Below are 27,580 nucleotides of genomic sequence, written 5' to 3' on the forward strand. Positions count from 1 at the left end.
ATTGTCACAAATATTCATTACTCAATTTATTCACCTAACAATTTATGTGTTTGAATTTAATTGATTCATGCATTTGTTGGACACATTAAAAACGATTGTTCCCAAAACATTTTCTATTTTAAATGACACTTGATTTAAAATGTTACATGAATAAAAATGTTATTTGGATAAAACATACTAATGAAATAATTTGAAGCTTTTATTGATTCCGAAGAAAAATATAGTTTCAGAATTTTGGAAAATTGAACGCCAATTTACTATATATTATGCTGAAAAATAATCTATATACATATAGTTCAACTCAGCAATGAACAAACATTTTTATTCAACAGTCAATGGAATGTATTATTCGAGAAAATTCAACAAACGTTCCAATTCCGCACATAAGTTTGACCTTCGAATAAAATGTTAGTTATTTATATGACTGTTGAATTATAATGAAATTTTAAATTCACTTTCTAAAAGTAAGTTTAGGAATAAAATTTCAATGAATATATTTGAATGACTGTCAAAGTTTTCCCATGAAAAATTGTTGGTAATAAAAATAAACTTTCGTTTGTCTGAAAATATAGCAAATTAACTTTCCATACTAAATATTTTTCTATGAATAATAAAGATTGTTATATTTCAATTTTATTGAAAGTGTTGAATATTACCAACATTCACTTTGATGCATTCAATTTAAAATTTGATTACAATTTTTGTGCAAAACATTCTCAAGCAAGTATCATTTCATTTCACCAATCTTTTTAAAAAGCTAATTTCTGACGAAGAATTAAATTTTTTGATGATTTAAAAAATGTATTGTATTTGAAAGATACATTTAAAACGATTGTTGATAATTTTAAATCGGCGCTGGTATCGAGCGGATTTATCAAGAATTTCAAGTGTTACATATGGCACATGCTAGTTCATTTATAGTACGACAAAACGCCGTTCAACCGTGGCGTCCGATCGCAGCGCCGAATAAAAATTATCAACAATCAATTTAATTCATGTATCACTGAAATTAAACAAACAAAATAATTCAACTCATTTCAAATGAATTTTATTAAAAAGCAAAACGGCGTGCTACGCGTGCTACGCAACTTTTCATCAAACAAATTAATTCATGTAACATTTTAAATCAAGTGTCATTTAAAATAGAACAAATTTTGCGAACAATCGTTTTTAATGTGTCGAACAAATGCATGAATCAATTAAATTCAAACAAATAAATTGTTAGTTGAATAAATTGAGGAATGAATATATGGAACGGCGTTCCATAGTAATGTTATACCGGTGTACTAATATTTCCTGATATAACTTGCGTTTCATAACAGTTGATCATGAAATTTATACTAATGGCATGCTTTTACTTTCGAGAATCGATGGGGTTAAATTTTTCCAGAAACTTTTAGTTGGGGTAATCCTAATAAAACAATTGATATGAAAGCCTCACGCTTGGACTGTGTGGGTGCTCACAATTATAACCAAGAATTTTCCTGAGAGCAATGGATAATGAAACTAGTGGAACCCAGATGAATAAGTACGAAAGCGTTAAAGGGCCACACAAAAATATTTTTTTTGATTTGTATAATTCTGACTTGTATCTCAGAATTCTGACTTGTATCTCAGAATTCTGAGTTGCAAGTCAGAATTCTGACTTGTATCTCAGAATGCTGACTTGCAAGTCAGAATTCTGACTTGTATCTCAGAATTCTGACTTGTATCTCAGAATTCTGACTTGCAAGTCAGAATTCTGACTTGTATCTCAGAATTCTGACTTGTATCTCAGAATTCTGACTTGTATCTCAGAATTCTGACTTGTATCTCAGAATTCTGGAAAAATGGGCATTTAAGAAAAACAAATGAACATCGTCGGAGTGCGCTCAGTGAAGAGATCAAAATAAATGTTCTTCTCTCTGTCGAATAAAATTCCCATGTCCCCACTAGGCAGATAGCTCGGGAACTCGAAATTAGCCAGTCTTCAGTGGCAAGAGTTCTTGTAGCTGCAAAATTTCATCCATATAAAATAACAATCCTCCAGGAACTTACTGATCCAGATAGAAGACTTCAGTTTTGCGAAAAAATGATGGATCTACTAGACAGGAATGTTGTACATAAAGAAAACTTATATTTTCTGACGAATCAACGTTTTTGTTGAATGGTGTGGTAAATCGTAAAAATTGTCGTTATTGGGCAGACAGAAACCCACACTGGATGAGCGAAGGCCACACTCAACATCCAGAAAAAGTCAATGTTTGGGCAGGGATCGTTGGTGGTCGAGTTATAGGACCGATTTTCTTCCAAGAAAATCTTACTGGAGCAAGATATTTAGAATTCTTGCAGAAGGACCTAGTTCCGAATTTGGCTATTTTGTTCCCTTGTCCTATAGAAGCTGACGTGCCAAATAGAAACATCTGGTTTCAACAGGACGGCGCGCCTTCTCATTTTGCAAGACCTGTCCGTGAGTACCTGAATGATGTATATCCAGGCAGATGGATTGGCAGAAGAGAACCTTATGAATGGCCACCTAGGTCTCCGGATTCAACACATTTGGACTTTTTCTTATGGGGTTACTTGAAGAGCAAAGTTTTTAAAACCAAACCGGCAAATATTGAGGATTTAAAAGAAGGAATAAGACAAGAGTGTAGGCTAATTTCTGGCGAAGTAATCAGAAATGTTCAAAACGAGTTTCAGTTACGTTTAGGGTATTGTCAGTTAGTAAATGGACATTTTGAATACTTGTTAACGAAAGACTATTGATTTTGAATTCTTTTTTTGAATCAGATAATGTTGAATATCTTTCAAAGGACAAGGAGTAAAAAAATGAAATTTGGCAGGCATGTGCAACTTGTTGAAGTCATTAAAAAAAAGGGTTGTCATTAAAAAAAATTATCGATGACGTTATATCTCATATTCAAGACACACTGTATAATTTTTGTTGCATTAAAATAAGGGCACTTTAAAATACTAATCGACGTGTCCGAGCATATTTCCGAAAGAAACAACACCTTTGATTTAGTGAATTTGTTCCATGTTAGAGACTCGCACTGTATAAAGTATCATTTATATCTTTTTTGAATATCGAGATTGCGTCAAAAAATAAATCTGCTGTAACAAGATATTCACTGGCAATCCGACAAATTCGATAAATAGGACTATTATGACTTAGATTTGACTGAGGTGTTGGAGAAACAAATTAGAAGATAGCTTAGATAAAAATTTAATACAGTTAACTTTTCCATTGATCACCTTGTAAATGAAAATTAAACTGGCTATTCAGCATGTCCCCCTCATAATGTTTTGAGGATTTTCCATTGTAGTTTTATTGGTTCATTTTCAAAAAATATCGCTTTCTAGATCGGCATCACTAAGAAATCAATAATCGAAAAGCACATTTGTTAATAAGATATTCAATGGTTTACAGTATAAATGAAAAATATTAATTTATACCTACACTTTTAAACTCAAATACAGAACAAAATGTTTTTTTGAGAGTGATGATTGGCATCCTACCCAGAACAACATACTGTAATAAATACTGATTCAAAATACTACAATAAACACTATGGTAGGACGTTTTATCTGTTGAATAACAGATAAACTCGGACAACGATACAGGCATAAAGCTAGTCGACTACAAATTCAGAATTCTGAGATACAAGTCAGTATTCTTACTTTTATCTCAGGGAATAATAATGATACATTCAGTATCAGTAGTTGTGTTCTGCCGATCTCACTCCATTAAACTACTGTTCTGAGATACAAGTCAGAATTCTGAGATACAAGTCAGAATTCTGAGATACAAGTCAGAATTCTGAGATACAAGTCAGAATTCTGACTTGCAAGTCAGAATTCTGAGATACAAGTCAGAATTCTGACTTGCAAGTCAGAATTCTGAGATACAAGTCAGAATTCTGAGATACAAGTCAGAATTCTGAGATACAAGTCAGAATTCTGAGATACAAGTCAGAATTCTGACTTGTAAGTCAGAATTCTGAGATTCAAGTCAGAATTCCGACTTGCAACTCAGAATTCTGAGATGAAAGTCAGAATTATACAAATCGAAAAAAATATTTTTGTGTGGCCCTTCAACGCTTTCGTAAATAAGAAAATTTCTTTGAAAAAATTTTTTTTTTTCAAGTTCGAAGTTTTTCATAGAAAGTAGATGCACTGTGAAATTAATGATCCTTAGCATGCTTAGTTTGTTGGAGAGAGGCATGAAAGTTAGAAGAGTTTTACGTGTTCGGCGATTTTCTGCTATCCAACAGAATGGATCAAAGAATTTGCATCAAATTTTTTGTGTCGTGAATCACTATTGGATCACTATTAGAAAAGTTACTGAGGATGTCGGCATATCGGTTGGCTCAAAAACAACACCGTAATCGTGCCTTAGCCACCTTATTCACCAGATTTGCCCTCCAGCGACATTTTCTGTTCCCAAGATTGGAGAGACCCAGAACTGCTTCGCTGGCACAAGTGGCACAAGTGTATTATATCTGAGGGAGAGTATTCTAGAACATTCTCCTGAAAATACGAACTGCTTACTGGGTAGGTAATATGGTATGCAGAGGCACATCTCATAAGTGTAGTTGGATTGACATTCCAGGTTACAGTTCGTCTGTGTGTAAGATCTGTAAAAGAAAGAAATAATTTTTTATAAAACTGAATCTATGGTAATTTACAATATATCGTACTGAAGGTGTTCCTCTTTAATTAGAAATCGACGTGTCCGAGCTTTTTTTAAAAATCTTACTTTTTATATTCAAAAACGGTTGTTGTGTTTTCGTTGTAACACACTGTATATCAGCAAATAGAACACTTTCATATGTGAATGAGCACTAGCTTAAGTCATTCATATATATTATGAATAGCAGTGGCTCCAGAACAGAGCACTCTGGCACACCAAATTTCACATCTCTGAATCGATGAAACTGTTTCTATAAACAAATGATTGAAATGAGTTTTTTGGGAAGGGTTCTTTGAGTGCTAAAGTCACCTTCCTGATTCCGTAACATTTGAGTTTTCCAAACAGTTTTTCATGGAAAACACAATCGAAGGCCTTGGACAAGTCGCAAAGAATAATACCCAAATGGAAACACTGTTCAAGACCCTCGATTATTATCTCCATCACCCTTGTTGCTGCATATATTTCTTTGAATCAGGTAGTGAATAACAATACTAGGAGTAGTTTTAGTCATCTCCTCATGATGCTATCTTTGTAAGCAAAGAACGCATCGAGTTTCAAAATTACCTATAATATTGTAATCTCCTTTCTTCAGCAAAATAACACTGTCTTTTCTTCAGGGGAATATTCCTCAAATTATCAGAAGCCTCTCGAACGGAAGGGGTAATAGAATACCTTACTTCTAATCCAGTGGCCAAAAGCGATCCGAAGGCAGCCATCTTAGGAGTTTCTATTGGATTGGATAGTATTATCTGAAATGACGTATCCCTTATAGAGTCACAATATGTAGTATTGACTTGAACTTACTTTGAATCCAACACTACTGGTGGAAGAGCAATAATATTCATCTATTTGAGCATCCATTACAACGGTGAGTCCTAAATGGGATCCAGCCCCTACAACATTTCTTAATTCTCAACAATACAGTTCAGTCTTGTTCGCAAGTGCCTATCAAGTCAAACATTTTTCTCCGCCTCCGGAAAATATGTCACTCGATTGGGAATAGTATGTAGCTGATTGAGCTCCGTCACGCTGGAACCCGCTTTGAAAAAAATCTACCTTTTTTTAGCCTACTTTACCTACAAACGATACTAATGAATGTAGTAATGTTCAATTTTTTTTGTAGTCTTATCGATTACTGAGAAAGCACTATTGATATTATTCTAACTGCGAAGGACGAGTAATAATGTGTCAAAAAGTTCTGAAATAGGTTCTAAATCATGGTTGCACAGACTTATGAAGACTAGAGACCACTCGGGCAAATCATGAACTGATGGCGGGCCGGCCGCCAGAAGTATAGGTAATTAAAGACAATAAAACAAAAACACAACAAAAAAATATTTTTTGAATGTTTCCTACACTAAATTAGTCAATTTCTAGTAATTTTGGGGTGATAAAAACGAAAATAACAATGAAAAATTTTTATTAGCTCTGGTTTTTGAGATACACAGTACTTAATCTTAAAGAGTAGTTATACTATACGTGAAAAGTGAAAGTACATAAAACAATATTGTTATGTTTCTTTAAGAATATTTTAGGTACAAAATTAATAAAAAAAAAACATTATTCTTAGTGTTTTGACAAATAAAAGAAGTTTGTACCACCAAATTTCAATTAAGTCCATCCGATTCATTGTAAGATCGCTGTCGTTTAGCTTGTCTTTTATAAAACACTTCTGGAGCATCCCTACACACAGACCAGCAGTAGTCTGCAAGCATTGCTTCATTCCAACGGCCCTGATATCTCTGTTCCATTAAGGCAATGTCTTGATGGAATCTTTCTCCATGTTCGTCACTCACAGCTCCACAGTTTTGTGGGAAGAAATTAAGATGAGAGTGAAGAAAATGAATTTTTAAGGACATGTTGCATCCAAGTTGGTGGTAAGCTTGAAGAAGCTCTTTAACCAATGCTGTGAAGTTATCATCTCTTTTGTTACCTAAAAACCCATGTACAACCCCCTTAAAGGCTTCCCAGGCTCTTTTTTCATTTCCTGTTAAAATCATGTCAAAAGCAGGATCATTTACGATTTCACGGATTTGAGGCCCAATAAAGATGCCTTCCTTGACTTTAGCATCACTCAACCTGGGAAACTTTGCTCTCAAGTACTTAAAAGCTTGTCCTTCCTGGTCCATGGCCTTCACAAAGTTTTTCATTAGTCCCAACTTAATATGTAATGGGGGAAGGAGAACATCCTTAGGATCTACAAGAGGCTCGTAAACTACATTTTTCTCATTAGGGTTTAGGTCTCGTGTAGGCCAGTTCATTTTTTTATAGTGAGATTTTCTATCCCGACTGTCCCACAGACACAAAAAACAACAGTACTTGGTGAACCCTAATTGCATTCCTAGGAGTATAGCAATGACTTTCAGATCACCACAGATGTGCCACTTGTGTTGTTCATATTTGATTGATTGGAGAAGTGTTTTCATATTTATATACGTTTCCTTCATGTGAACTGCATGACCTATAGGAATAGAGGGTAGCTGATTTCCATTATGCAGAAGTACAGCTTTTAAGCTCAGTTTTGAAGAGTCTATAAACAGTCTCCATTCAGATGGAGTGTGATCCAAATTCAAGCAGTCCATCAAACCATTAACATCAGAACAAACTACGAGGTTTTCTTTCTTCTCAAAAAAAGGAAGCAAATCTTTTTGACGCTGTCTGTACTGAGATATTTTCACATCATGTTTTAGAAGATTCCACTGTTGTAGTCTTGACCCTAACAGCTCAGCCTTTTCCTTAGACAAGCGAAGATCTCTTATAAGCTCACTCAACTCTGCTTGACTAATTCTGTGCGGATCACTAGACCTATCGCTTACCTCAAAATCAGGGTCATAGGATGTAGAAGGATGGGTTGCTCCTTCTAAACAGTCTTCATCACCTTCCTCTAAAATTTCATAGTTTTGGGGTGGAGAAGGGACTGGCAAATTGTCTGAGTGTGGTACAGGCCGAAGAGCAGATGGGAGATTAGGGTATTTAACCGTTCCTCTTTTCTTCATAGATGAACCTTGCTTAATGGGAGGAGTTAAGCAGAAATAACAGTCGTCTGTATGACTGGTAGGCTCACGCCAAACCATAGGTACTGCAAAAGCCATTGCCCGGTTTTTATTTTTCAGCCACTCTCGCAATATGACGGAACAAGAATTACAACATATATGAGGAGCCCATGATTTATCTTGGTCCCCAACTTTCACACCAAAATAATGTTCATAGGCTGTCTTAACGATAGGTGTCATTTTACGTTTCTGAGCCTTAAATGTTATTTCACCACATATATAGCAAATGCTATCGACAGAATTCACACACTTTCGAGGCATTTCAGATCTGCACTTAAATTAATTTAAAAATTAACTTCACACGATAATTTCAATAGCAACCACGTGCGTACAATTGACAAACTAACATAGGTTATGTTTACTACTTAAGAACAGCTGATGAGAGGGGTGTTATGTAAACAAACATGTGTACCACCAACTGTTGGTGATGAAATATTTCATTTGTTGAAAACTCAATATACAAATATATAATATAATGATACTATATCTTGAAAACAAGAGCTAATATATAATTTTTATGGTCACTTTCGGTTTTAACACGTGGAAATACATTAAAATCATCTAATTTCAACCCCGAAACAAAAACTTTGTTGTGTTGTGAATTTATTAAAATTCAGAAAGAATTTAATAATTTGAAGCGTGGCACTGCATAGTGCTTACAATCTTTTTTATATTTGGCTCAAATTTACTTGTAGCAACACGTAAAACTGCTTCCAAACTTTCATTTGCAAGGCGGTTTCGATTTTTTGTTTTATTATTATTCAGTATTGAAAAAGTTTGTTCACATATACAGGTAAAACCAAATAAGCTGGCACATTTCAGAGCGTTTATGCGCAACTTTTCGTACATATTTTTATCAATGCAGCGGTAAAAGTTCAGCAAGTCTCCTTCGTTGAATTTGTTGCGTAAATCTTGATCGTTTTGAATGTCGATAATTTCTAACTCTGGCGCATTTTCAACTGAAATCGTGAAAGGATTGCTGAATATGTTCAACAGAGGTTTCACTTTTTTAAACTCCGAAAATCTGTCTTGAAAAGATTGAATCAAAATATCTAGCTTTTCTACATAACTGAAATTAATCGCAGTTTTGTTGAATTTTTCAGCCATTTTCTTATAATTCGGAAAATGACTGTAATTTCAATTGTGATCTGAAAAGTGTCAGCTTGCATTGAAAGGATGATACATGAGCGTAGAGCTGAGATATCAGTTGCTTTTTGCCTTGAAGCCGTGTGCTCAAGACATTCAAATGATTTGTAATGTCAACTAAAAAAGCCAAATCACACAACCAATCAGGATTTTTAAGTTCCGGGACATCCCTTTGCTTTTCCGCCAGAAATATTCCAATTTCTTCTATTAAATTTAGAAATCGTTCCAGTGTCAATCCACGGCTTAGCCACCTTACTTCTGTATAATAAAGTAAATCTCCGTATTCGCTTTCGATGTCATCAAGGAATTGTTTGAATTGTCTGTGATTGAGTCCTCGTGATTTTATGAAATTTACAGTCGAAACTACCACTTTTATGACATTTTGAAATTCAATTTTTTCAGAACAGAGGGTTTCTTGGTGTATAATGCAGTGAAACTGCATGAGATCTTCAGCGTTTATGTTTTTTCCTTGCAGATGCTTTTTCAGCAAAGTAACTAGCCCGGAATTGACACCAATCATCGAAGGAGCACCGTCAGTCACAACTCCCGATAATTTTGATAAGTCCAAATCAGTTTTTGAACACTCATCCAAAAGTACATTGAGTATATCAACTCCTTTGGTTTGACCTTTCAATGAACACATTCCGAATAACGCTTCTAAGACTTCAAAATCTTGAGTAACACCTCGTATGAATATGAGAAGTTGAGCTGTGGAACTAATATCAGTGGAGTCGTCGAGCGCTAATGAAAAAAATTCAATGATCTTAGTTTTTTCAATTAATTGTTCCGCAATATTACCTGACAAAGACATAATTCGTCTTTGGATAGTCATACGATTCAGTTGAATTTTCTCAAACTTTTTTGCTGCTTGTGGACACATTTTCTTAGCGGCAATTTCTATGCATTCTTTTACAAAATCGCCATCATTGAAGGGGCGACTTCGCTTTGCTATCATTCGAGAAATTTCATAACCAACTTCTGTAGCTGTTTCTGAATTTCGAATGGGTTTTGTCAACATAGCTTGTCGACCAATAAGCTTCCGTTTTAAATACAACATTTTTTGCTTTCTTAATTCGCCTGTAAACTTGGTAAAAGAAGGATGCTGCGTTTCATAGTGCCTTTTTACATTATATTCCTTTGCAATCGCAACAGAATTCTTGCAAATTAAACAAACGACTTTATTATGCGACCATACAAAAAAGTATTTCTCAGTTCAAATTTCTTGAAACTGCCGATTTTCATCTTTAACCTTACGTTTTTTACTAGGTCCTGGCTTCTTCATGTTGCGTTCTAATCCTGGCTAGGATTAACACAGCACCTAAAAACAACTACAGTATCTACTTAAATTACCCATTCTTTTTTAAATAATCAAAAATAATTGATTAAATTCCTCAGAAATTTTAAGATTTTTATACAGATTTTATATCTGAAATAATGACGTAATTATTACAGTTAGAGAAATTCTGATAAAAATAGTAATTTCTTTGTTTTATTTTAATATTTGGCCTACATTAAAGCTAAATTTGATTAAAATTGATTAAATAGGTAGGGAAACACTTATTAATAACAGAGTTTTACTTACGATTTCACAACACAATTATACACGGCACTTGACGGGTTAACAGGAAATCTACGTTGAATGTGGATCAAAATATATGACACCGGCTAGTCGAGTTAAAATCTACACTAGAACTATTGCCTCCCCAAAACACTATTAAACTGCACTTATTCTCAATCACTTATTACTTCGCTTTGTATTTTCGCGCTTATTTCTTTCTGTTGACATTTCACTCAAATTAAAACCGAACTGTCGGTCGCTGCGGTTAGCGTGGCTTTTATACCGCGCATGCTACTCTGGAAGCTTCGTGTATCTACACGTACCTACGCGAGCAATCCGGAATTCGACTATTGCTATCTCGCTTGCTCACACCGCGCTAGAAAATTCTTGATTTCTCTACTTCTACTATTTTGAACTTTATATAAAGGCGGCAAACGATGTTACTTGACTTAGCATTTTTGGGCGCTAGATTCAAATAGCGCGCGCGCGAGATTCAAATTACTTTCCGAATATATTTTTTTTTGGTTTTATTCTGGAATAGAATTAAATATACTTCGAATGTACGAGAGTATTATTTTTGCTGTCGGCGGGCCACCAGTATTCGACCGGCGGGCCGCGGTCTGTGCATCCATGTTCTAAATGGATTGTAGTTTATTGTAGTAACCACATAATATTAATTTATTTTATATTCTTTTGAAGTATAGTAAAAAAGCTACGATAACAAGACTTTAAATCATAAAATAACAATTGTCCTCAAACTAAAAACCATGGAGTTGATTGTAGCTGAAATTAGATGTTTGTAGTTACCATTGAACACATCAAAAATGAATGAAATAAAATCGAGTACTTTTTAACTAAACTAATCTGACATAACCTATTCCAACCATATGTAACCTAAAGTAAAAACTAACGTATTTTGGAATGCTTTATTTGGATAAAAGCATCCTCAACATCTAACCTGACTTCCGAATTCAAAAGCATAACTCTTAATCCTGTACATCTAGCTTGATCTTCAAATTCATAAACATATTTTCGAATATTAGCTTTGGAAAAATTTATCATTGAATAAAACTGGCCGATACTTGATGAAAATCCACATTATAAAACTAATCAATACAGTTTATTGTATGATTTTCACTATAAAGGGTTTTTTAAAAACCGCGACACGTGTTTCGCTCAAGCATACACTGTTTATGCTTTGTACAGCAAAACACGTGTCGCCGTTTTTGTAAAAACCCTTTTATAGTGAAAATCATACAATAAACTGTATTGATTAGTTTTTTTTTTTTAATTTATCAATCATGAACATCTAACTTGAAATTGGGAAGACAAATACGAATGTATTGAGTACTCGATTTCATTTCATTCATTTATGATGTGTTAAATGGTAACCACAGACCATATACCCTAGACGGTTCACGTAGGTTAGTTCACCTTGAATCCCTTTTTTAGTACCGATACAAATCTTAAGATGGCACTGTAAATTTGTTCTTTGGTTTTATGTCACGGACCCACATATATTCTTGTGTTTGTGATGTATGTCAAAAATAAGAAGAAGAAGAACATGTGCATAATATATAAAAAGATGGTTATGTGACTCATGTCACTCAATTCGTTTAGAATTGAGGCAGACCTACAACACATGTCACTCATGTGTTGTTGGTCTGTGCTGTTGTCTGACTGTGTACCCTAGTGATTATTTAGGGATATTTTTAAAAATGGCAATAATTTTTTTTAGATCGCTTTAGGGAAAAAAAGTTGACGGGTGATTATTAAACGAATGTAACTTACAACAAAATTAATTAAATGGTCAAAAATACTGAGTGCGCATATAAGCAAAACTAAAAAAAAATATGGCTCTTCTTTGGCACCCCGAAAAAAAATCATAATACAAAAAAAATTGGAATCAATACAAAGTATGGCCTCCACGCTAGTTTATTACGGCCCTACATCTATCGTGCATCGACAAAATGAGATTGTCAATGTCTTGTTGAGGTACATTTGCCCATTCAGCGATTAAAAGCTCTCTCAATTGAAACGTTGTGTGAATGTTCCCCATATGCGGAGTAATTCTTCGTTGAAGCATGTCCCACACATGCTCGATGGGATTCAGGTCCGGTGATTGTGCTGGCCATGGCAATACATCAACTCCTTCGTTGGTGAGCCAGCCAGTCACTAGACGCGCGACATGTGGACGAGCATTATCGTGCATTAGGTGGAAGTTTTCACCAACAGCACCAGCAAACGGACGGACGATAGGTAGAAGAATGGTGTCGAGGTACTGTCGAGCTGTGAGGGAGCGATTTGGAAAAACGAGATCGGTTCTGCCGCCGATCATGATTCCGCCCCATAACATTACTGTACCACCTCTGTATGTGTGGACTTCCTGGACGTGTCTCAAACGTTCATTATTTCCAGGTCGTCTCCACAGTCTTACTCGACGAGAATCTGGATGAAATCCAAATCTGGATTCGTCTGTAAACAAAACTGTGGCCCAATCATTTGCATCCCAGTTTTGATGTTCTTGACACCACTCTAATCTTCTACCGCGATTGCCTCTCGACAAAGGTGGACATCTAAGTGGCCATCTGTTGTGGAGATCTGCTTCATGCAGTCGATTTCTGACAGTATCACGACCAATGGTTACCTGGTGCGTCTGCTGCAACACGTTAACCAACTCAGGTGCTGTGATTGTCGGTTGTCTTCTTGCGGTTAAGACCAAAAATCGGTCTTGAACTGCAGTTGTAGCGCGTCCTCGCCCTGGATGTTATTCGGCTGGACTGCCAGTTTCACGGAAACGCCGTCACAATCGACTGATATCACTTTGGGAGACCCCCAAACGAAGAGCTACATCATTTTGTCGCATGCCACCTTGAAGAAGCCCTACAGCTCTATTCATCTCAGCCAATGGTGAGTGATGGCGTTCCATGTTAAAGCACAATATTTCCAGTTCAACTGCTGAGCAAGAACTGCATAGAATGTACAAACTCGACACTTTCAGATTATTCATTTTAGCCGAAAACCTACAGTTTGTAAAAAACTTAATGAAAGATTAGTTACCGTTTTTGTAGGCTTTGTTCAACCCATAGAAATCTACAGGGTGGTCCAGTGTACCAATTTAATCGAAATTAAACGACCTCATGCATTTATTTTTATGATATTTAGTATGTTATAAAAATATCCTTAGACTTTTCCGATGTGTGTATATATATATGCCCGACGTCAGCGCCGAATAAAAATTATCAACAATCAATTCAATTCCTGTATCACTAAAATTCAACAAACGGCGTGGCACGGCGTGGCATTGGTATTTTGTAAAAATTAATTGTTTTGATTGTTGCTTTCAGGTGATACATGAATTAGATTGATTGTTGATAATTTTTATTCGGTGCTGCGGTCGGACGGAATATTGTGTTACTATCACTAGACTATCATGTTGCCAAATTTAAAAATTCAGCTTCTGCAAGAATCCGCCCGACGCAAGTGCCGAATTAAAATTATCAACAATCGTTTTAATTCATGTAACTATAATTATCAACAAACAATTTTATTCATGTTTCACAGAAATTGTAGTAAATTATTCGATAGTTACAAAAAAAGTATATATGACCAACATTTATTTTCAAAAATTTCAAACAATGAATCTATATTATAACTATTCGCAACTTTTCATCAAACAAATTAATTCATGTAACATTTAAAATCAAGTGCCATTTAAAATAGAACAAATTTTGCGAACAATCGTTTTTGATGTGTCGAACAAATGCATGAATCAATTAAATTTAAACAAATAAATTATTAGTTGAATAAATTGAGGAATGAATATTTGTGACAATAAAAAGTAAAACGGCTTTCCATAAGTTTGAGCACAATTGTTATTTTATGATTTAATTTTAAAGTCTTGTTATCGTAGCTTTTTTACTATACTTCAAAAGAATATAAAATAAATTGATATTATGTGGTTACTACAATAAACTACAATTGATTAAGAACCTATTTCAGAACTTTTTGGCACATTATTAATCGTCCTTCGTAGTTAGAATAATATCAATAGTGCTTTCTCAGAAACAGATAAGATTACAAAAAAAAGGACATTATTAGTATCGTTTGTAGGTAAAGTAGGCTAAAAAGAGGTAGATTTTTTTCAAAGCGTGTTCCAGCGTGACGGAGCTTGATGACTGTTGTAATATGTTGAATAATAAATTGTATTCTCTTATATTTTCGTTATGCTATGCGTGACGCCATCTGTTGCACCATAGTGTAAACAATAATGACGTCAATAATATATTTCAATTATGGCCGTTTTTGACTTCATGTATATACAGTGTTTTGACAGAAATTGAGATTATTTTCTACTTTTAATATATTATAATAAAGTGGTGTGTTACAACAACAACAAGGTGTTTTATTGATGAATATTCCAACAATGATGTTTGAAAAAATTCAAGTGCAGTCAGTAAAGACATGCCCGAAGAAGCGTGGTCAAAGTACTCTCGACACGTCAAGAAGTATACTTCGACCATAGCACTGAAGATGACTGCCGCAGTTGCAGATGAAACGTATGGAGATTATAACCAAAGAAGACCACGTCAAAACCCGGAAATCAACGAAAACATTGACGCCAGCCGTAAAAGTCTACATTCCTATACTTAGTAGACATCAGTTGTGCCGATAGTTCACAATCAATTTGATCACTTATAGGATAGTGATTCCGCTGAAAGAAAATAAAATCTTTACTCACCGAGAGGCCTCTTTGGAACAATATTCTCGTCTCCATTATCTTCATCAGTGAATCCTTTTTCCGGATTCCAGTCATAAACATTATCGGGGTATGTTTGATTAAGCAAGGAAATATCATTTCTGAAAAAAGAAAATATTATGTTAATATTCATCTGATTAATGGAAGAAAATATCAATTTTTCTAAAGAATCAAAGAATTGATGATTTATTGAAAGAAATTATGAAAAGTATTGAAATCAACTTACGGATTTCTGAATATATTTTTTGGTGGCAGTCTGTTGAATGAGCAGCACAGTCCTTCGTCAGTTAAATCATTATTGAATAATTCATCACACTCCTTTTTTTGGCTGGACCATAAGCAAACTTTCATCATATCAGAACAGGAAGTACCCACCTGCGAATAAATATAACAGATAATGAAATGACCACTATTCAAATGACTTATACCAAAACATGGATGAACAGTTGAGGAATTCTCAGAAAGATCTGCGAAAAAAATTTTCACTCCCCAGAAAATAAAGTCATTGTTTTTTTTTTGAAGCAGAGAAATTATCCAACCGTGTAAACTATGAGAGTGAGTTCGAAGAGAAAACCTCGATAATTCATCCGTTTTCCTCCTTTTTTCGGATGTATTTCCATACACATACGCGGAAAACCAAAAATGCTGTTTTTCGATGTAATAATATAAAACGTTTCGTGTCGACATGGCCACCATCAACTTTTTTTGAATACGGACCTGCCTTTTTCATTACGGATATTGATAAAGCGATACATTCACAATCCAAGGGTATATCACATTTGATATTTTTATAACGTTTCATTTGAAATAACCGCCATCATCAGTGACAATGATCAAACAGAAAAACCATTTATATTATCATGAACTTTTGGGAAAAATGAAACCAATACGGTAAATCAAAGCTACATGGCAATCTACATTAAATGCTCGAATTGACGACCTCTTTGTTGAATGCACATTGTCGGTCCAGACAATTTATGTGGCAATTTTCTAGCATTATAGGTGTAATACTAATACATGAATCTCTTAGTTTTTGTTTGAGATGGTCGATATCTGTACTTGGTGTTGAAAAAAAATGTCATTTATGTATCGCCAGACGAAAACATCTAAAGGAGTAAGATCTGGGGATCGAGCTGGCCACTAAATTGATGCATTGTTTCCAATATATTTTCTTGGAAATATTGCATCTAAACGTTCTCTTACTATTGCTGCATTATGGGAAGGAGCGCCGTCCTGTTGAAAATATTGTATTTCATGGCGGATATTCAGTGGCAATTCATCTGAGTAGTCATAGAATTCATTGAATAGAAAATGAAGATATATTTCTCCATTCAAATGACAATCGTAAAAGAAAGGGCTAAAGATGTTTGTTCCCACGATTCACAACCAATCATTTATTCCGAACCTTTCTTGGAAATTGATTTCCCTGTGTAAATGTTCATTTGTATCATTCCACCTATAATGGATATTTCTGTTAAACCAACCTTTGTTGGTGAATTTTGATTCGTCCGTCAATATTATTTTTTACAAATATTTCCAACTTCCCTATTTCTACGTCTTAACCACTTCGCAAATGGTACTCTCCTTCCGTAATCCCTTTCATTGAAGTGATGAACTTTGCGTATCCTGTAGCATTTATATTTATTCTTTTTCAAAATAGTTCTGGTGGATTTCACAGAAATCCCCATTTCGTGGGCAATTTCTCGTGAAGGATAATATTGATTAGCATAATTTTTGTAACTGGCCAATCCTTAATTTAAAAAAAATAATGTTTTCACTGTGTAGATTTACATGTGGTAATAATTACTTACCCATAACATTTATTTGCTTCCTCACACTTTCAGTAACCAAACATTTTCTTGTTTTCTTTCTGTCAAATGCACTATAGTCCCTCAAATTTCTTTCTAATCGTCTAAACATTTGGATGTTAGGAATACGACAATTCGGGTATAGGTATATACATATTCCTTGCCAAAAAAGGATTTCTATTTGATTTTGCATAACTGCCAAAAAAGGATTTCTATTTGATTTTACATAACTGAATAGCATATCAGAGTACATCATTGATATGTTCATTAACGTCTGACAGTTCTCAACAAATGACAACGCATTCATTTTTCCTGCCATGGAAACCAAGCAAAGCCTACGCGTTTAAGATGGTTAATTAATTGGCATGCTGTTTGATCATTCCAAATTATACAACAGTCAAATTTTGACCAAAAATTGATATTTTCGTTACTTCCAGGATTGAGAATTATAAAAATATTACGAATTATGATTGATTAGGGAGAAATAAGCCTCGAAAGAAGGATTACGCCAATAAAAAAATTTCCAAAACGAAAAAGTACGAATTTCAATTTTGTTAGGGTACCTACCTGTCGAACTTATTGGGTTGAAGAAATCGAAAAAATTTACGAAAGAAGTAACGACAGGACCGTAATTAAAAAAAAACTAATCAATACAGTTTATTGTATGATTTTCACTATAAGGGTTTTACAAAAACCGCGACACGTGTTTCGCTATACAATAGCTTCTTCAAGCATATATTGAGATTTACTTCTAAATTACACCATTATATACTATAACCTAGTACCTATTCGTCTACCTGAATAATGAATCTACCTGAAAAGGTCAGGTATACCTGTAAATATACCTAACTATTTTTAGCTGCGAATGAACAGATTCAATAATGGCGAATTATTCAATTCAGTTTGATCGTTCATAAGAAGCTGACAGTTTTTGAATTTGTTTATTTCCATACTCTCCAACAGGTTAAGTTTCCAACCTTTTTTCTGGAAATGGAGGGGTTTGTATTCATGGTTGAACTCATGTCCCTCTGAGATCAAATGACTGGCATATGTGGAATTAATTGTTCCATTCTGAAAACTATATTTGTGTTCCTGATTTTTCTGAACTGAACTTTTATCTTTGTTATTTTTAATGTGCATACCTAAGTTGTTGTTGGTTTTGAAAGCAGTATTTGCACCTTTGCTGTGCAGAAAATCTGAAATATTTGTAGTGGGTTGGTCTAAGTAGGTTAAGGTTCTATAACTTCTATCCTCTTCTTTTCGAATTGGGTAAACTTCTTTCAAAGCTTGACTGTATAACTTTTTTGATAATAAATAATGTATCAGACCGCTATCGTAATCATTGTTGACGGCTATTTGCTTTATTATATTCAGTTGTTTATTGAAATCCACTTCTGATCGTAATTTAAAATAGTTGTCACGGATGATGGTAGTTATTTCAAATGAGACGCTATACAAATATCAAATGTGATATACCTTTGAATTGGAAAGTATTGCTTTATTAATATCTGTAATAAAAAAGACAGGTCCTTATTTAAAAAACAGTTGACTGTGGCCATGTTGATATGAAACGAGTTATCGACTATTCATTATTTCATCGTCATAGTACACTTGTATAATTTACACATGTATATACATATACAGGGTGTCCCTGGACTTCCTCTTTTCCTCTCGGGAATGTATAGATGGGGTCAAAATATCACCAGTACTTCATATAACTTTTTTTCCTAAAATCCTTCGTTACCAAGTAACGGGCCCTCGAAGTTACAAAATGAAAAATGTTTTTCTTTGATAACTTTTCAAGTGAATATTCAAAATCATCCAAATTTTGGTAATTGACTAAACAAATGAATTCCTTCGATGAGCTTTCATGCAGGAGTCAGTTGTTTTGCTACAAAGTCAGGAACGGACTACCCCCGATGGTCCACACCCCAAAACTTTGAAATGACAGATATTTTTCAACAAATTAAGGTTACTTGGACAATTTTATGAATAAAAGTACTCGTGTGGAAAGTCGATCGGAGCAACGAGTCTTGATAAAAATGTAGTTTCACTCGACGACATCAAACCCGCTCGTCCACCATTATTTGAAATGAATAATTATCAAAGCAGAAATAATAATGATAACGTTAATTCAACAACATTTATCCTGAGATGTCTACCATTATTCGAAAATATTAGTTTTTAAGGAAAATGGAAATGATAGGTAAAATGTTCATAACGAATTTTTATAATGCAAACACGTTTAACTAACGAAACTCAAGAGCCTCAAGAGCAAACAGAAATGAAAAATCCGCTACAGAAACTGCTCGATATGACCACCTTCTCTCTCTATACATTTTCTTAGTCTGCGAAGACACCCTCTCTGTACTTGAAATATCATTCCAGGGTCGTTTCGTATGGCTTCACAATGTAATGTTATTCTATTCAACAATGCATCTCTTGTGTGAATAGGTGTAGCGTAAACAAGGCTTTTTAGATGCCCCCACAGAAAGAAATCCAATGGATTTAAATCCGGAGACCGCGATGGCCATGAATATGGCCCACCTCTACCAATCCATCTATTGTGGAAAATATGGTTCAGATGGTCACGCACAATCAAACTAAAATGAGGAGGAGCGCCATCATGCATAAACCACATATCTCTTCGGGTTTGCAATGGAACATGTTCCAAAAGTCCATTCAAATCGTTCTGAATGAACTCCAAATAACGTTCTCCATTCAATCGGTCCTGTAGAACGAATGGTCCTATAAGATGGTTTCCTATGATACCAGCCCAAACATTCACGTTGAATTTCAGTTGGTGTTTGGTTTGCAATATTCCATGGGGATTTTCTTCGGCCCATATATGGAGATTATGAGAGTTGATAACTCCATCTCTACTGAAACCTGCTTCATCAGTAAATAAAACTCGATTAATAAAAGTCATATCCTCTCTTTGCCTATCCATAAACCAATTGGCATATTCCAGTCGTGCTGGAAAATCTTGAGGTGTCATGGCATGTACCTTCTGGATGTGAAATGGGTGGATCAGTTGTTCCCTAATTATTCTATGAATAGTGGACTTGGATGTATGGAACTGTTCTGATAGATTTCTGATGCTCATTGAAGGATCATCAGCGACGGCTTCCAAAATATTTTCCTCCAATACAACGGTACGTACAGTCCTAGGAGCGCCCTCACCACCTCGTTTTGGCAAAACTGTACCTACAATAATATCGAAATAAAACAACGTGCTCAAATTAATTATCAATTATTACATACCTGTCTCCCTCAAGCTGCGATCGACACGCTCGAATGTTTCTCTTGACGGTACCGTTCGATTGGGAAAATGCTCGGAATACAGACGACGAGCTTCTGCAGCATTACAAAATGCTCGTCCATAAAATACATGCATATCTGCATATTCATTGAATGTAAACTGTTCGGTCATATCAAAAAAATTCAAAATATCCTATAGAATATTGACAATACAATGATAGTCATATGACAACGCACCACTCAACAAAACAAAATCGCATTCCAGTTTCTCATTTTTTATCAAAACTTTCTAAAAGGTTTTTTTGTCAACATCTGTGAAAGAAATGGAACATAATTATTCCCTGGATGTTTTTCTCCTGATCATGTGCAGCCGTTTTTGTAGTTCATTCGTTTGCTTTTTATTAGTATAGTAAATATTTTTTCCGATGTGCGTTTTTTCAGCTAAATTTAGATTCGTGTTAAAGAATTTCTCCCATAAAATTATAATTATCAGTGAAACTCCTCAACAGTTTAGCTGTGAAGAAGAATTTGAAACATTCGAATGTTGAGTTTCATGAGATTCAGATAACTGATCAACACGAAACGTGATTATTCCAAACGTATTATGTACATACAAAATATGGAATGAATTCGATATTTCATAGTAGTGTAGCTTGTTAGTTTAAAAACACCACGAATCTTCAGAACTTGATATTTCTTTTGAAAAAATATCTGCTATCACAATTGTGACTTAAACTTCCATATAGGTACTGTACTTTTTGTTTACGACTTCATTTTAGCATACTTTGTATTATTCCTGTTATAAATGTTGTTGAATTAACGTTATCATTATTATTTCTGCTTTGATAATTATTCATTTCAAATAATGGTGGACGAGCGGGTTTGATGTCGTCGAGTAGAACTACATTTTTATCAAGACTCGTTGCTCCGATCGACTTTCCACACGAGTACTTTTATTCGTAAAATTGTCCAAGTAACCTTATTTTGTTGAAAAATATTGAAAAATATCTGTCATTTCAAAGTTTTGGGGTGTGGACCATCGGGGGTAGTCCATTCCTGACTTTGTAGCAAAACAACTGACTCCTGCATGAAAGCTCATCGACGGAATTCATTTGTTTAGTCAATTACCAAAATTTGGATGATTTTGAATATTCACTTGAAAAGTTATCAAAGAAAAACATTTTTCATTTTGTGACTTCGAGGGCCCGTAACTTGGTTACGAAGACTTTTAGGAAAAAAAGTTATATGAAGTACTGGTGATATTTTGACCCCATCTATACATTCCCGAGAGGAAAAGAGGAAGTCCAGGGACACCCTGTATATTAGGGTGCTTCATTTTTGGGCGATTTTTTTTCTCGATCATCCCTGAAATCTGACAATTTATAGAAAAAAAAGACTTTTCAGGTAAGACCAAGAAAAAAATATCGCCTAAAAAAACACCCTATTAAGGTCGAGACACACATAACCGCACCGAGCCCGCACCGCGTCCTCCCCGAGCAGAGATAGCGACACGGACAAATGTTGGTGACGGTGGTAGGAGAACACACTAGCCCGTCACCGTTCCGGGTGACGGTCGTTAGTATATCTTAGTACACTACTCAGCGCGGTGGTTTTGTCTGTTTCGGTCATGTTCTCAAAATTTCGAAATAGTGATTTGGCAATGATTGCCTTGGCTCTACAGGAAGGAGATGAAGAGGCAACTTTGAGGGGACGAAGAAAGAGGATTTGGGTTGACAGTGCATGGAAATCAAGACCCATTGAAGGAGAATTTAATACCCTGTTTCCCCGTCTCATGGATGATGAAATCAAGTTCTACGGATATTTTCGAATGACACAAAATACTTTCTATCTTCTTCTTAACAAATTGCAAATAACACTAAAGAAAAACGACACTTTCTGGAGGACATGTATTCCACCAAGAGAACGTCTGGCTGTGTGCTTAAGGTTAGTGCCAACTTTTTTTTGTCAAATACTCATTTTTAAAAGATGATTACCATTTTTACGCAGGTTTCTTATTCGTATGCCATATCACCTACTGATAAAACTCAATGTCTCAAAAAATATATCATGTATATTCAATTCAATGTATTGTAATAAAATAAATCAAAATGCAGTTCGATCTTACAACCGCAGGTTTTATAATAAGCTATCATTGAAGATGTTAGTTTTGTAAAAAGCTCATATTACAGAATTCAGTATCATTTAACAATTCAGAATTATATTACAGAATAATTTTGGAAACAGCTCATTTACCAAATTTTCTGTTATATTTTCTGTATTTTGTAAAATTTTATTAGTCTAATAAAAGGTAAAGAACACATACGATGTATTGTCAAAAAACCAATACTTTAATATGTAAACATTTTTACAAATCAAAGAACGATGTAGAACAATCCATATGAGGAGAATTCTCATGAGGAGATTCGTTGGTTAATGACGAATGTGAGGTGCTACTGCTGCCTGCGGCTGTTGCAAATGAGGGCAGGTCCGCCATATCCAACCCAAGCGGGTTTGTTGTTATTCGGTTTAATTGCTTCAACTCAAACTCCTGTACAGTGGCAAATATTGCAGTTTTTGCTTGGTTCAGCAATATAGGATCCAGAGATTTTAGAGTAGGAGCCAAGCTGGCAAGAAAAATATCTACAGGGTGCTGCGGAGGATTGGTTGCACATATTGTTTGGTTCCTTTCTGTTTCTTTTTCAGCTAATATGTACGCCATAAGTTGGCTCGAAGGAGACTCGTGAGCAGTTTTCTGAACATTGGCTCCAGTTCGTTTTACATTCACTGGCCTAGCAAAGTAGTGCTTTTTTCTTGGAGTAGCTTGCGTGCGCCCAGCTAGAGGAACTGGAGAAGTAGGCTGAACTATAGTTTGAGAATTGCCAGAACACTGTGAAACCTCCTTTTGGCTCTCAGCCTCACTTTCTGGATCAAGTTCAGACTCTTCCATCCTTGGGTTCAATTCTGAATCATCCGTTTTCTCTTCACATGAGGGAACATTCGACAAGGTTTCTCTGCCCATAATATGAGGAAGCAAAAAGTCTAATACTTCTTCATATTTGTATTTTTGTTTTTTGGCTGCAGCTTGACCTGATTTTGTCTTCCTCTTCTGTAGAGTCCGACGGAACTGGTCTCGAATTGAAGCCCACTTTTTTTTGCACTCTTCTGGCCCTCCTGGAAACAAAAAATATTCTTTAATAGTTTAGTAGAACCCCCTTCCCCTAAATAAAGGGACAGAGCAGCTTCAGTAAATTTTTTTGGTCAATCCGAATGGACTTGATTTTACCTATACTTATTTTTTTACAAAATAAAACCATGTTTGCATAAGTCTTAATAACACAAATACTTTTTTTTCAGGTTCCTTGCAACTGGTGATACTTTCAAGACTATTTCATTCAGCTACAGGATGGGAAGATCCACTGTAGCTTCTATCATTCACAGTACATGTAAAGCAATTGTGGACGTTATTTTAAACGAGGTCATGCCTGTGCCAGATGAAGCAAAATGGAACACTGTTGCCTCCGAGTTCTGGGAAAAGTGGCAGTTCCCCAACTGTATTGGTGCCTTAGATGGGAAGCATGTTACAATTCAAGCTCCGAAGTTATCGGGAAGCCTGTACTGGAATTACAAACACACATACTCCATTGTACTTCTTGGTTTAGTTGACCCATGCTACAACTTCATTGTAGTAGATGTGGGAGGTTATGGAAAAAACTCGGATGGAGGAATTTTTTTAAACTCGAATTTCGGTAGAGCTCTGGAGCATGGCCAGCTCAATGTTCCTAACAGTAGAACACTACCCGGAAGCAATGTTGAACTGCCAATGGTCATTGTAGGTGACGAAGGCTTTCCTCTCAAAAATTATATGATGAGACCTTACCCAGGAAAAGGTTTGACAGATGAAAAGAGGATATTTAATTATCGTCTAAGCAGAGCAAGAAGGATTTCTGAAAATGCGTTTGGAATTTTAGTACAGAAGTTTCGCATATTCTCTCGGCGGTTACAAGGAAAACCGGAAAACATATCAACTTTAATACTAGCTGCTTGCACCCTTTACAATTTCATAAGACAAAATGAAGGAAGTAACATGGCAGCATCAACTGATAACACTGAGGATATTGAAAGCACCACAATTGCTGGAGGGGCCTGCAGTCTTCAAGACCTACCCCGTCTACGAGGAGGATCAACGAGAGCAGCATTTGATTTGCGTGATAAACTCAAAGACTTCTTCAACTCTCCTGTTGGAAGTGTAGAGTGGCAAGAAAGGGCTGCACTGAGAATATAAGACACCCAACTAACGTTTGCACTTTTACCTTACAAATTTGAATAACTTCAACCTTTCTGTGTACATTCATTTGACACACCAACTACGTACTATAAAAACATGTAACATACCTGGCACTTTTAGTGTTTCGGAAATTATTTTCCATATCCTTTCCTTGTATTCGGTATTCCGATACTTAACATCACTCTGATCGTACAAAACAGGAAATTTCCGCACTTCTTCAATCAGTTTTTCGCCCTCCATGTTGAACGTGGCCGCACCGTCACCGTCAAAAAGTAAACTGAGCTAGCCTGTGACGGTGCGGGCTCTCTGCGGTCTCCGAGCACGGCCGCGGTGCTGGCGCGGTGCGGAGATATGTGTCCCTACAGTTAAAATACCTTATTTTTCTTTCTTGCCGTAGCACGTCCAACACTCGGCCGTGTGTTGGTGCGGGCTCGGTGCGGTTATGTATGTCCCGACCTTTATACGTAACGATAATAATACTAATAATAATTTTCATTTGCATTCAATCACATGGTACAATATAAACAAAAATATTTCAGAAAGGATGATAAAACAAAAAAAGTATATATACACATACATATATATACATACATATACAGGGTGTCCCGGTTCTTGACGATAAACCTTGAGGTGGTCATGACTAGCTCATAACAGGAAAAAAGTTTTGGTAAAAGTGTTTTCGTTTTCGAGATATCGGAAATTTTCTTTTTTTCGAAAATCGGCGACTCGGTTTAGTATTTTCAATGTTACGTCATAAAAACATGACTTATCCACAACAAAAAAAACTATTTTGTATAGCTAAATAATATCCGCACACGACAGTAATACCAAAAGCTTGCGATCATTGGAAATAACTGGAAAAAATATAAAATAAAATAAATTTTGAAATGAAACAAATTTTTTGGTCAACTTTGACCAGTCACAGTGAAAAAAAATGTACTGTGCTTGGCTGAAAAGTATTTCAGAAAGTTGGCGCATTTAATGGAGATTCCAAAATGGTGTAATAGTTAACTTTCTATCAGACCTCCAAGAAAATATTGAAGCTAGAAGAAAAAATGTATTAAGAATCCAAGAATAAATGGCAATATCAATTATCACAAAACATTAGCACTGGGTGAAAAACATCCAAAAAATAAAAAATGATGTCTCAAAAAATAACAAAATATTGAAGGTAGAAGAAAAACAAATTTTTTTCACCCTTCGTAATTTTTCAAGGAAAATTTATTTCTGGGATAATTTTGTAGATACAGTACTATGTATTGTAATTAAAAAATTAAAATCAAATAAATCATGTAAGCAAACTTATTAAAAGCTTTTACAATAAATGCTCGAACCGAGCACCACCTGCCCGGATACAGGTACGACATCTGCGAATAAAAGAGCGTGTCACAAATCGTGCCTCGTGTAATCGATTGCACGTTTCGGCGGGCCGTTGATACGATCACGAAGATTTTCTACAGTTTCTATCGGTTTAAAGTAATTATTTTTTTGAAGAACCCCCAATAAAAAATCCATAGGATTTAGATCCGGGGAGCGGGCTGGCCAGAGAATTAGTCCAAGTCGACCAATCCATCTGCCAGGAAATTCTTCTTCTAGGTAATCCCTTACAGGCCGGGCGTAGTGTGCAGGACAGCCATCATTTTGCAGCCACATGCCTTGTCTGGTTGCGAGAGGAACATCTTCTAAACGGCCATTCAACTCGTCCCTTAGTAATTCTAAATAGTGTTGACCATTAAACGCTCCAAGTATTTCAATGGGTCCTACTACTTGGCCATTATTGATTCCGCACCACAAATTAATTTTAAACTGGTATTGTGAGCGGTCTTCTCTGATGGCATGTGGATTAGCCAAGCTCCAGCAATGCAAGTTGTGCATATTCATGAAGTTGTCTTTTTTAAACGTATTCTCGTCAATCCACAGAATCTTACTAAAAAAGTCAGGATCAGCCGCGTGTCTGACCAGCATTTTTTGACAGAACAAAACACTTGGTGCATGATCTCGTGGCAGTAATGTTTGCACTCTTTGCAAGTGGTATGGATGGTACCTGTGCACTCGAAAAATGCGATGCACAACAGTTTTTGGAATTCCGATTTGTCTTTCAATCGCACGTACCGAAATATCTGGACTCTCTTCCACGCAAGCCAGAACCTCTTCTTCAACATCTGGACCAAGGATATTTCCTGCATCGCGATTTACCTGTCTTCCAGGAATTACTCCTTCCGTGTAGGATCGATTCACATTAATGAAGACCCGGTAATCCGGATATCTCTCCTCGTTTGGATACCGCTCTCGATACAACCGGGCTGCTGCATTTGCATTACCGCGACATTCGCGGTAAATAAAATGCATATTCGCATATTGCAGTAGAGTATAATAAGCCGGCATTATTAAAAATATCCGAATCACAAAACAGTTTCAAAATCCAGTTCAGAGCTGCGATCGTTAGTTCTTATCGATAACAGAAATACACGTGCAATACAATGAACAGCGAAAAACGAACTGACATGAAAGATACAAAGAAGCGTGAACGCGGTAGCGGCGGGGAAGGGGCCTTGGAAGGAAACCTGTTTGGACTCGTTTCTTTTGTTATTTTTTGAGACATCATTTTTTATTTTGTGGATGTTTTTCACCCAGTGCTAATGTTTTGTGATAATTGATATTGCCATTTATTCTTGGATTCTTAATACCATTTTTCTTCTAGCTTCAATATTTTCTTGGAGGTATCTTCCGTAATATTCGAGGTGGAACGATGAAACTCTCAGGACTGATGGAAATACTCAAAATGCACCTACCAACTGAATGGGGTTGGCCAAAGTGATATATACTGCCCGCCACCCGCGATGGAACACCCCATTTTTAGGTAAAACATATAACGGCGCAAAATTGTTCGCTTCCAATTCCTCAACCCCTTCATTCTATCTGGAGAGTACTCTCAGGTATGAAAGATACAGATGCTGTAAGATGCTATCATCCATTTTGAGTCTATCTGAGGAAAATATCACACCACATTCTCAGATTATCGAAGCAGTGTATGA

At 35.6% G+C, this 27,580-nt stretch overlaps 2 protein-coding genes across 2 annotated transcripts in view; both read right to left on the bottom strand.

Moving 5' to 3' along the window:
* The window catches only part of LOC111516415 (pickpocket protein 28), a 55,686-nt gene that overhangs the window by 22,143 nt on the left and 5,963 nt on the right, over positions 1-27,580 (bottom strand). The window contains exons 4-8 of the mRNA XM_074176648.1: positions 15,418-15,566; positions 15,174-15,292; positions 5,480-5,568; positions 5,240-5,424; positions 4,534-4,619 (exon numbers count right to left, since the gene is read on the bottom strand). Of these exons, the coding sequence (XP_074032749.1) occupies positions 4,534-4,619; positions 5,240-5,424; positions 5,480-5,568; positions 15,174-15,292; positions 15,418-15,566 (628 nt within the window). The remainder of the gene's footprint in view (positions 1-4,533; positions 4,620-5,239; positions 5,425-5,479; positions 5,569-15,173; positions 15,293-15,417; positions 15,567-27,580) is intronic.
* On the bottom strand, positions 22,588-24,787 carry LOC141482806 (uncharacterized). The gene is made up of 2 exons (XM_074176650.1): positions 24,653-24,787; positions 22,588-23,431 (listed from the first exon to the last, which is right to left on the bottom strand). Exons 1-2 carry the CDS (start codon positions 24,783-24,785, stop codon positions 22,626-22,628), a joined length of 939 nt encoding a protein of 312 aa, XP_074032751.1. The 5' UTR covers positions 24,786-24,787; the 3' UTR covers positions 22,588-22,625.

This window comes from Leptinotarsa decemlineata, unplaced genomic scaffold (assembly GCF_025532065.1).
Source record: "Leptinotarsa decemlineata unplaced genomic scaffold, Ldec_3_MD MMD2_tig00001973_RagTag_RagTag, whole genome shotgun sequence".
In the NCBI taxonomy this organism is placed as follows: Eukaryota; Metazoa; Arthropoda; class Insecta; order Coleoptera; family Chrysomelidae; genus Leptinotarsa; species Leptinotarsa decemlineata.

Coding starts and splice junctions, on each gene's coding strand:
- LOC141482806 (XM_074176650.1), bottom strand. CDS start 24,785: ATGGAGGGCGAAAAACTGATTGAAGAAGTGCGGAAATTTCCTGTTTTG. Junction 23,432..24,652: donor CGAAACACTAAAAGTGCCAG/GTATGTTACATG, acceptor TTTTGTTTCCAG/GAGGGCCAGAAGAGTGCAAA.